Genomic DNA, 12264 nt, shown 5'->3' with positions numbered 1-12264 from the left:
ACGGCTTCCTATCTGAACAGGCGCACAGGCATCCAAAAGATGAAGCGCCGCTGTCTTTCACATCTGTCAGCAGAAGTAGGGGCGGCTTGACTATTTATAGGCCTGTGTGGTAGGCAGCCTGAAACGGACAGGCCTAATACTGTTGTTGGTGACAGTGCCCCCCCCACAGAAGACATTTATTTCTGAACACGCCTCAACGAACTCACATCCATCTGTGCTACTTATCCCAAGAGCCCCTGGTCAAGTTTAATGATGCTGTTTTTGTGCCAAAAATAAATGGGCCCGGGAGGCTCATTTTTGTATATTTTGTAGAACTTATATATATAAGTTCTACAAAATATACAAAAATGAGCCTCCCGGGCCCATTTATTTATATATATTATTTTGAAGGTGGCATCTCTGGTCCATTTTTGCTTGTATGTTCGTTTGCTGGCTGGTTGATTTATGTCCATTGCAAATTTTGACCCAAGTCTTTTGAATTGCTAATATACATTCTTCGTTCCAATGCGGACCTGTCCCTGTAAATTTCAGATTTTTTTCCCCATCGCTTGTGCACACACATTCGTCTCTAGACCAGTCCACCCAACAATTTAGATTGACAAGATGCAAAAATAAATGATGCTCCTGTGATGATAACAAAAACTAAATCATGTAGGGGTGTTTTTCTTTGTAAGGTCAGCAGAGGTAAGAGTCAGCGTGCGACTACAATCTCCAGTCCTGTAGGTGGAGCTGTACAGCCTGGTATTTCTGGCAGAGTGAAATCAAAAAACATGACAGAATGAGTGAAACATAATTTGCAAGCTGTGTAAGGCTTGAGGTTCATCCAGACACTGTACAGCTTTGGTACAGCAAGCAACCAAAGCCTATCAACACAAAACGACAAAGTACGCTGAATACCGCAAACAAACTCCCATCCACCTCGTCTCACGCTCAAAAAAGGACTGAATCACTAGTGCATTTTATTTGTCAGGGTTTGTGTTGCTATCGCGAAATTGAAAACACCGGGTTCAGGTACAATAACACATCACCAATGCGACTATAGTAAGCACAGTTGACAGCAGCTAGTTCAGCCGTAGTTATAGTGTGGGACCACGAGGCAGTGTTGAAACCAATTGCTTACTGCTCAAGAACACTATCTGATGCAGAGTATCATTACGCACAGATAGAAAAAAAATGTCTCACAGCTGTGTGGGCGTTCTCACATTCTCAAAAATTCCTGTATGGTTGAGAAAGTTTCACACTTCAGACCGATCACTGGTCCCACTGATCGACACCAAAGACCTGGACTCAGTCCCTTTAAGGTGTCAAAGATTACTCATGTGAATGATGCGCCACAACCCAACTGCAGTATATGTCCCTGGCAAAGACCTTATAGTGGCAGACGCACTTTCCAGACACCCTCAACCAGTTGTCACTGAAGATGTCTGTGAACTGATCCAAAAGGTGGAGGCATACGAAGAAGCAGTCAACAGTGCTTAGCCTATCTCCTGCACACAACTAGAACAAGAATGCCTGGAGACAGAGAAAGACAGGGATATGGAGAAGGTGAAACATTACATCAGAATTGGATGGCCAAGGTATGCACCAACGATCCACATGATATTACACCATGTTACAGTGTGAGGCAGCGCCTGTCCACTTCACAAGGTTTAATCCTACATGGGGACAGAATCATCATTTCACGGAGCATGCGTGCTGATGTCCTCACCAGGATCCACAGTGGACACCAAGGAATTGTGAAATGCTGAGAAAGAGCCCGAATGATTGTATGGTGGCCTGCTATAGGTTCAGCAACTACTCAGCAGCTGTAGACACAGTCAGGAAACAAGACCAATGCAGAAGAGAGAACCGCTGTTGACTAAAATGTTCAGACTTTGAAACTTGACTAGACTAAAATGAGTATGGACGTGACTAAAAACTAAAATGACAGCTTGATGCAAGGACTAAAATGAAAATTAAGACTGGCCGCCAAAAGCTACTACGTTTGATGTTCAGACCAAGATCAGCCAACAGCATGATTCTGACTAGCTTGTTTGAGTACCTCAAGGAATGCTTTTTGTCATGATATTCAGCGAAGACCAAAGAAGCTACTCACGCACAGCTGCTTTCTACAACAGAGATGTGTTCTATTAGCATATGGGGAAAATTTGGATCCATCTGTTACTTGGTTTATAGGTGGTGTGTGGTTGTACATCACTGTGAGATTGTGTTTGTGAGTGTGTTGCTTATGCAACAAACAGAGACATTACAGAAAAAAATTGTAGCTGCAATGGCATCACTAATTAATTTAAGATTTTGAAATCTTTTCAAAGTTATACTCATACAAGGCACCTTGAGGAGGATGGCGTTCCACTCATTCCGTGATCTTTCATTTAGTCCAATATAGGTCCACTCTTTCCGTGCAATTTAATTTAGTCCAGTTTGACCAAGCTGACCAAGGTGATGAGTTAAATGCAGAAGACACATTTCAGTCTGTGCACCATGTGCTGTGCTGCAGTGACAGCCTCTTCACTATTTTTTCTTATTTTAAATAGAGAGTGAAATTGACTGATGTGTGTTCACTGTCACAATGGTGATTTGCTGTTGTATCAGAGCAGCAACTTGGTGCCACGTTGAGTGGTTAATTGGACTACCAAGTTTGGTGAACAAAAAAATGTTGATGTTTAATGCGGTCTCAAGGAAATTGTGTGTAAGAAGACCCAAGATCAAACCTCACTTACTACCACTGTGCCTCTGAGCAAGCAACTTAATGCTTGAGTTGCTCAACTGGGGCCGTCCCTGTAAGTCGCTCTGGATAAGGGCATCAACTAAATGCCATAAATGTAAATGGGTGAAATATATGACCTTTTAAAAGTCCCAGTTTTTTGTCCATTTGTTTGCTTATGTCAGCCTCTGTGTGTGTGTGTGTGTGTGTGTGTGTGTTTAAATGTGCCTAAGATCTGAGGCATCGTCTTGTCCTACACCTTTGGTGGAGGTTGGAGGTAATCTGCAGAGGACCTTGACAAAGTGAGCTGTCCCCAGCTCAGGACAAACCAGCAGTCTCTGTGCCCCCTGGGGAACCAGGGGAGTTTCAGGGGTCACCGCTCACAAGGACATCAGCCAAGTCCCTGAACAGTGGGGTAGGGGGATTGGAAGAGATGACAAGACTTCAGGCTTTTTAAGGAACTCTGTCTGTGCCTGTCTGGCTGTGCTAATCCTACCTGTCTCTCTCGCTCTGTTTTCTCCCTCTCCGTTTTGAAGCATAGCCAGTGATCACCGTGCTGTGTTTTTTTTGTTTTGTTTTGTTTTGTTACAATTTTTCAAATCTCAAGAAAATTTTTACAAATTTTCTGCCTTTCCCCCCAAAAATTTTTTTCTTTATCTTTGAATGTCTGTTTCTTGGCTTAAAGCGAGAGGAAGGGATTTGTGTGTATGTGATTGTGTTTGTGCGCTTGCCAGAGTGACGTTTCAAACTGAGCTCACGTACCCCTCAACATTGACGGGAGCTGTCTGCACTGAATACGGAATCAGAAGCATCGAAGTATCCCAGCAAGCTTTTCTCCCGCAGGCGGAATATTCATAATAAAAAGCCCTCCCTTCTGGCCCATCGCTGCTGCATTGTACAACCTGAGAAAACAACAGCCGCATTCTACCTCAGCGCTGTCCTTGGCGTGAAAGTATGCAACCGAGGGTGTGAAATGTGCAGAATGAGTTGCCATGACTCCCTTAATATTCTGTTGGATACTGATGTAGTTTTTTTTTTTTTTTTTTTTTTTTTGAGCCCTAGCAAATATAACACATCTTGAGCCAAAGACTTACATCAGTGTCTAAGTCACAGAAGTGGCTCTTGCGGAGCGTGTAATCTCTGTTACAACCATTTCTGAAAGCGTGACAAATGAACAGGTTTTAATGTGACATTTCACAAAGAAAAAAAAACTGCGTCTTGGCTGTTTGTTCCATTATTTCTGCTCTTTCGTACTGGCAGCCAGTTTCTGCAAACAAATTCTGAGGAAACTGTGAAAAGGACGAAGGGCAGTGTTTTCACTTCAACGCCCACATTTACAACTACAAAAACAAAATCCATTTGGTCAAAGTAAATGAGAAGTCCTAATGTTAATTAATTAACTGTACTCTTCATCTGTCTGAATATGAAATTGACCCTTTTTCAGTTGTTGCCTGAAACAATGTGCTAAACAGAATGTTGCAAGAGGATGATCATGCAGTTCATCTTCAAAAATACTGTAAAAGCCACTACATAGATTAAATTAACTGAAACCTCCTAGCCAGATATTATAGATAATTATCAGGTTACTATTCAGGTTATGAATCAGACTATTAATGTATTGCTAGCCTAATCTCTAAATTAGAGATGGCAAAATCAAAATTAAATTCATACGAATCAGATCCAATCTCCACATGAAGAGGGTGACGGACACTGAATGATTTCCAGACCTGACTTTGATGACACACATTTGGCGTGACACACATGGGAGCACACATGGAAGGGTGTCTGCAGGGTGTTTTATTATTTTTTTTATTGGCCAGATCATCTCATGTCTGTCTGAACCTCTTTCCCACCATCTCAGCCTTAGTAAAAAAAATGGATCACAGCAAGGATCACCATCCTCATTGGCACCTTGGCAGTTCGGGATCTGAACCCGCAACCTACTGATTATGAAACCATTTTCTAACCTGCTAGACCACCACTGCCCGTGTTCAGTTTGGGTCGGCTCAGGGAATTGCACAGCATGGCTTAAGTGCTGTTCCAATTTGAAAAAGAAGTAGGATGCCTGGTGACAGCTTGATGTGGCCAAAACTGCCAGAGACGTTATGACTTGTTTAGCCCAATAAATTCAACAAATTTTTGCATTTCTATTGCAAATACACATTGTCCAGTTTACTGTACTAGAGGGATGGACAAAATGTTTTACTACATATAATTTTGCAATCATTTTTCAGGGTCATTGTTTGCAAGATTCCAAAAAGATTATTTCTGAGATGATTTCCCCTTTTCTCTTGGTGCAAGTTTACACAGTAAACTGTAAAAGTTAAGACTAAAACATTTATATCTCTCTACCATTTCCATGAAACTTTTTATGTTAGATGTGATAGATGTCTGGATCTGACAGATGGGAAAAAAACTATAGTGACAGTATTACACCAACAATTTAAGATGATGGGAGCATGCTACACCCAAAGCAAGACAGTGACAATTTGTCTAGTATTTTTGAAAAATGTTTCAGAGGATGTGGCAGAGGATGTGACTCAAAATCTAAAAATGCTGACTTCAATGAGGAATACTGCTGTGGATGGAAAAATCACCCCAAAAGACACCACTCCAATTCTGATGAAATGCTAATCATAAAGTTGTTGGCTCAATTATTCAATTTGTTTTCAATCTTTCATCTGTACAAGTGACAACAATTGAAGTATGAGTGGACTGTTGGCACTGCACACTTTGGAATGCTCTTATTGCAATAGCTATGAAAACTGAACAATCCCTCAGTTGCCTAATCCTGCCTCCAGCACCCCCCCCCCCAGTCACATTTCTCTGTTTGGCTTTGGCTTGACTGCTGCAGTGCAGGATTTGAATACAGCAGTCAGAGTTGGACAGACAGGAATGTGTCAATTGTTCAGTTCAGTCCAGAATAAAAAAAAAATCATTTACACTGGGTTAGGGTCAGTTGCATAATGGGAAGCATACAACAAAGAGATGCAATTCCGGAAATATGTGGAAGCATGTGGAAGCTCACCCCATATCCATTGGCAATCTTTTTGTTAAAAAATGTGTAAAAAAAACAATAAAAAAGAATATTATCTTATAGGCATATAGACAGCAGTTTTAATGAGCACTAATGGTTATTTTGCCAAAAACATTTCAGAAGTGTTGCAAAGGAACAAGAGAGTTGCACTTGCAAAGGGAATATTGTATTTTTTGGACATGAAGGGGTTCCTCTGACATTTTTGAAGAGTAAAAAACCCTCAGAGTTTAAAAATATGCACTAGTTATCGAACCAACAAAATCAATTTATGGAAAAACCTTTCTTTGTTGTTCATACCCATCTGGCACTATCGAACTGTGAGAGATCCACACCCCAGCTCCCTTTTCTGCATGCTTTATGGGGTAATACAACACAAATGGGCAAGACATCAGTGAAAATTTCAAATTGGCAGGCCTTGATTTGGGGGAAATGGTGCCAGACTATTTGTTGGTGGTACCATGTATCAAACTGCTCGGTTACTTCAAGGCATGTTCCTCAATTAACATAATAGAATGATTGAGACAATTAAACACTCGGCACTGTGTCGGGGGAGTGAAGATGAATACAATAATCTTGATGCCGGAGGAATGCTTGACTTCCCGGGCCTGAGTTTACAGCAGTGAATGCAATCAATAATGACAGTTTAAAAAGAAGTGCTGACATAACGCTCGCACCCAATTCAGTGCAGTAAACCTCTTGAGGTGCTCAACGACCTGGTAACATGCCTCATTTAAACTCAATGCTACAGTTTTTACTGTGGTGATAAACACTTGCTTGCAAATGGAACACGGTGCACACAAACAAACATGTCCTCTGCATTTCTACCATCACCTTTAGTGAGCAGTGGGCAGCCATGTAAGGCGCCCCGGGGAGCAGTTTGTGGGGACGGTACTTTATTCAGTGGCACCTTGGCGGTTTGGAATTTGAACCTGCAAACCTTCAGCCTTCAGTTATGAGTCTGCTCATACCCGAAGGGGGGGTCATTTAAAGACTTCAAAGACATGCACCATTGTCATGCCCACAACTTTACTCAGCCAATCAAAATGCAAGGCTAGAACTGAGATATTATCATGCAGGCAATTTACAGGAGCCTCCAGTGCCAGCATTCAATGATTATACCACACTGTAGCAATTCATATTCATGTATGAAAAACTTTTGGATTTAGTTTTGAAATAGTTCCATCCATGATCCAGCTGTGGGTGTTGTTGCTAAGCAACATAATTTGGGCAGCAGCTTAGAGCCGTAAACAATGTAATAAGGTTATTTAAATAGTTCCACCAGAGAGCCATTATTGTCATACCTAGGATTTCTGTCATCCAATCGAAATGCCTGGGTAGAACTAATTGTGTTGTTGAGTATCATGAAAATTGGGAATTACATCATTTTCACAATTATTTTCTAGTGAAATGACGAAGCAGAAGCAATGTCCAACGCATTAACCAACATTCAGTCAATCAGTGGGGCTGCTCTATGGCCAGCAGGTGGTTTTTGTGGTTTGCTGGACGACTTGACCATATCAGTTACAGATCATGGCAAGGTTGGAGTCCACAACCAGTGTCCTATCCTTGCATTCTGGCCTACGACAGTGAAAATTGGGTTTGTATGATTACTTGTGACTAAAGTAGCAGCACTACTTCTGTGGTTGCAGGACTTCCACCCAGAGCCACACCTCACCTGCTCAGAGGAGATATGCATTCAGATGAGGGCTACGCTACAGTTAACAGGATTTGGCCTATTTTCATTAATACCCACCACAGGCCAAGATGGGCTTTCCAGGCACACGGCAACCTTATCTCTCTGACTGGATCACTTCCTGGGAGAAGGAGGACTAGGAAAGAGGAAAACATGATGCACCAGCAAATCTCTTTTGCCTTTCTTTCTTTCTTTCTTTCTTTCTTTCTTTCTTTCTTTCTTTCTTTCTTTCTTTCATTCTCTCTTTCTTTCTTTCTTTTTCTTTCTTTCTTTCTTTCTTTCTACCTTTTCTTCTATTTAAATTCCAACTTTATCCTTTCTGTTCAGGTCGTCCTTCTTTCGCTACCTACCTCCATCTGTCTCTTTCATTCACTTTCAATTTCTGCTGTCAGCCACAGTTATCTGACAGAAATTCTGTGACTTATCTCTGCATGACCGTGCTGGACCGTGTTTGCTTTGGTAATGCATTCCTGTTCCGGAAGAATACACTGAAATAAAACGCCATGCTTTTATGCCGATGATTGAACTAATGTGGGTATCTGCTTGTTTCTCTGAGTATTGTGAAAAAAAACCTTTTAGCCAAGTACATATGCATTTGAGTGTAGGAGGAATTGTCGGGGAACCCGAGGCGGGACAAAAAGAAACAGCTACAAACGGGAGAGAAACACATAGCATGGAAGAGAACTTTTAAACCAGCTTTAATGTCTAATATCTTCTGGAATAGCCACTCCTCGGACAGCAAGATGGGGGTGTTGTGAAAAGCTGATGCAAAAATGGCTCAATGACTATATCCCTTTCCCTTAATATGGTAATATAACCATAAATATCATATGATGTGTACATTACTTAATCATTGCTCTAAAAACATTTAAACAAAGCAGTTGTCACAGGTTCTCAAACTGTGGTGTGCATTATACTCCAGGTCTCAGATTACTGGTCAAAACTGCTGTCTAAATGCAGTGTACCTATTATACTGGAGCTAATATCCTGAACTGTAATGTGTTTGCCTTTTGACAGTGAATGACCAATAATAAACATATTTCAAATTAGGAATAAAGATGTAAATTAAATTAATAGACACACTGCTGATTTTAAAGTCAATCATGATGATAGTACTCGGAGAGCTAAATATTTTCAGACAGTACTCACTGTGATAAGTCTGAGAATCACTGCAGTATGCTACGACCAGGACAAAATGGCAATGACATCACCTGACGTGACCTTTGTAGTTCAGGTCAGGATGTCCTGAAGGTCTACATGTATAATGGGTTTTTGTTATTTTTCAAGGAAAGCGATAAAGATAAACAGATAAAGTGAAGTGATTGTTATTGTGATATACAGCAGCACAACACACGGTGCACACAGTGAAATGTATCCTCTGCATTTAACCCATCACCCTTGGTGAGCAGTGGGCAGCCATGACAGGCGCCCGGGGAGCAGTGTGTGGGGACGGTGCTTTGCTCAGCAGCACCTCAGTGGCACCTTGGCGGATCGTGATTCGAACCAGAAACCTTCTGATTATAGGGCCACTTCCTTACCCGCTAGGCCACCACTGCCTAATGACAATATTATTAATACTCCACTATCTTGGAGCAGCATGAGATGTCAAGTGAGAAAGAAACCATGCCTTGCTTTCCGAAAATACTGCAGAATGTTATGTTTAGCGATGCGGTTGCAGATTGCAACCATATTACCCCACGAGTATTAAAGTCTACAGTGGACATCAAGTGCCAGATGGCTCTTCCAAAAGGATAAACACATTTTAATAGAGGAGGGTACTTAAGATAGACATTTAGAAATAATATATCAGAAAAAAAACATGTAAGAAAATAAGTGATGTACTGCACACGATTTTGATTTCATAATTAGCAGTAAGCTTAAATAAAAGCTTTCCATTGGGAACAGTGTCTAGATTAGCTGTTGGCTGACATCAGCTCCAAAGATTTTGCTTTGGCAACCATTATCAGCAACTGTGGGTTGAATTCCACCGGGAATTTTGGCTTCAGACAACAAAAATTAGAAATTACAATGTGACCTCAGCATTGAAGTTACTTCTGAGGTTTAAATCTGCCCATGGCTCACAAACAAAAGAGTACAAAACCAAAAAAGTAAATACTTTTCTGTTAATAGGCCTTCCTAAATTCTACATAATGCATCCTTAACCCGATGCTACTCGGCCAGACACACAGTCTGGTGTTCCACACGGTTTTATCACAAATAAAATGTTAGACAGATTAGCAGTTTTAGATTAAAAAATTAGGAGAGCCATTTGCCTCCAATTGTTGATTGTGGTTAATGACCACTGGCAATCTCAGATTTTTACATGTGTGTCCTAACACTGCAAAAAAAGGTGGCCACACTAGGCATATTTCTGCTATCCAATTGTGCCCGCTAGTGAAAGGGCAGATATGGCGGCAGAATAGAAGATGAATTAGCACAAGAAGGATGATTTTTTTTTTTTAAAGCCTAGACCCTCTTGGTCCTGTTACTATAAAATAATTGTAGTTGTGGACATTGTCTCCAAAATATCACGGTGCAGAACATCCTTTTACATCTCCTGGCCTTTGCAATGCATCTTCTGCCAGACTGTGGTGACCAGTGCTGTATTATTTGGCATGGTGCACTGGGGGCAGGGTGCCCACACAGCAGACAGGAACAAAATAAGAAAACTGATCAAGACGGCGAGTTCCATCACAGGAACAGAATGTGTCTCGATTCACCAGGTGGCAGAGCTGAAAATCCTCTCAAACTAAATAATGAACACACCCACCTCATGCTCTGGAGGTGGTCCAGCAGAGCACCTTCTGCCACAGCCTGATGCAAAGTGTACGAGAAGGAAGTCTCCAATTAGCTGCCTTCAGGCTATTAAATGTGCATCAGAACCTATGTGATATGGTTGTATTTATCAGGGTATGTTTCATTTCTAATGCAAAAGGGCTCATATATTCATAGATTTTTGTAGAAGAACTGAAAATATGAATTTAATGTTGTGAATTTTGCAGATCCATAGAAAGCTTCTTTCCCCAAACTGTCAAGCAATGACTCCATGTACAAGAGAGTTTTAGCAGAAAAAGCACAAAATACTTTTGACATTTGCTTGGAAATTGCAGCCCAAAACTGTTAAAACTTTAGGTCTGACATAAATGGAGCTTTTCTGTTTCTGTTTTTTCACCCCCAGATAATGGATGAAAAAAAATGCAACGACAACACTTTGCTGTTAATAGGCTGCTTCACATCCTGTTACGTTTGACTGTGCTTTTCGTGATTAAATGTCTAACAGTTTTTGGAGCTTTGTCTCTTTATTGTGAGTAGGTGTCAGGTTGGGTCGCAGACTGCACTGACTGATATTTTCAGGTCACCGCTGAAAAAGTTTTGAACTCCTGCATTTCACCAACAAAGTCTAAAGAACACTTTTTTTTTTTTGCTTCTAAGGGGAATTTTAATCAGGTTGGAGACAGCAAAATACAGCTGAGATCACCTCAACTAAAAACGGATTCAAACTGATTAATGCATCCCAGAAACTGGGACCTTGTCATTATGTGGATTTATGAAGATTTATTCCCACTGAACCACTTCAGTATAAGTTACCGGCAGAAAAAAAAAAAAAAAAAAAAAAAAAACACCGAAAAATAAATGAAAGAGCAAAGATGCAGAGTTCAGACCTACCCGACTCCATGAACTCCTCGTTACAGTTGGTCCAGGTCTCCTTGCTCTTTCGAAGACTCTCCTCCATGGCTTTGATGTCAGCAAAGGGGCAGTTGCAGTCAGGGAACTTGGAGGAGCAGCGGCACCAGCAGTCGTTGTTCCGGCACAAGAGCTCGCCCTCCGAGTTACATGCCACATAACTGAGGGCCGCCTCCACAAAGCGGTTCCGCAGGAACTCTGGAAGCACATCCTGCAAGCCTACGCATGGGAGAGAGATAGAGAGCGAGACAGATGGAAATCACAACACCTTTACTCGCAATTTAGAAGGATGCCACCATCGTATTGCTCCCCAGTGGTTCTATACCTTTAAATTGGTTCTGTTGTGAGACCACTAATGGATTCTTGCTATTCCACAGATGATTTTAACTCTTATTTAAATGCCAGTTATTGCAGAGTAGTGTAATCCGAATCGTCCTGTTAGCTGGGCTGAATTCAATCTCACAAATTAACAGGCAACTTTTATTTTCCACCAGCGTTTTCATTCGGGGACAATTTCTACTTGTTATGGACTTGTAAAGATTAAGACCCCACTTCAAAAGAGAATACTTAAGCAGGGCAGACACCAAAGTAATCCATGATTGTCTGCATTATTCTGAAGAACAATGGGCTGTGAGCCCATTTTGAAGAACTGAAGGAATTCACATTGTTTCATTGGCGTGTTAATGTTGTGGCCTAGGCTGCCCCTGTCTGTGTGTGTGTGTGTGCGTGTGTGTGTATGTGTTTTTCTGCAGTCGAAAAGCATGTATGTTAAACCTGTGACACCTGTGTGTGCAATAGAACTGCAGCATTCTTTCTGATAAATATTCCTGCCACGTGCCCATAAATGGCTGGTATACAGCTGATTTGTATAGAGCATGGATGAAAGGATGGTTGGTTAGATCAATGAATAAAAGGCCTGGAAATATGAAAATGTTTTTTCATGCATCCAAAAAAACCCTATATTATCTTATATTATAAAAAATTTATTCTCCTACAAGATCAGCCTTTAAATGCAACCCATGTTGCTTACTGACAGCTAGAAACAAGTGAAAGTAAATGAATTCCTGCTGGGTACCCTGTGTTCTCAATAGAGGGAAAAATGAACAGACATCCCTCCACCACATCCTGTCTAGCACTTCAGCAGCA

General features: G+C 41.2%; 1 protein-coding gene across 1 annotated transcript in view; it reads right to left on the bottom strand.

Annotated features, from left to right (window-relative positions):
- The window catches only part of brinp2 (bone morphogenetic protein/retinoic acid inducible neural-specific 2), a 90580-nt gene that overhangs the window by 19813 nt on the left and 58503 nt on the right, over positions 1-12264 (bottom strand). The window contains exon 6 of the mRNA XM_028978117.1: positions 11101-11337. Coding sequence (XP_028833950.1) covers positions 11101-11337 — 237 coding nt within the window. The remainder of the gene's footprint in view (positions 1-11100; positions 11338-12264) is intronic.

Source organism: Denticeps clupeoides, chromosome 4 (assembly GCF_900700375.1).
Source record: "Denticeps clupeoides chromosome 4, fDenClu1.1, whole genome shotgun sequence".
In the NCBI taxonomy this organism is placed as follows: domain Eukaryota; kingdom Metazoa; phylum Chordata; class Actinopteri; order Clupeiformes; family Denticipitidae; genus Denticeps; species Denticeps clupeoides.
Note: the sequence above shows the minus strand (reverse complement) of the source record. Positions and strands in the feature narration are given on the sequence as shown.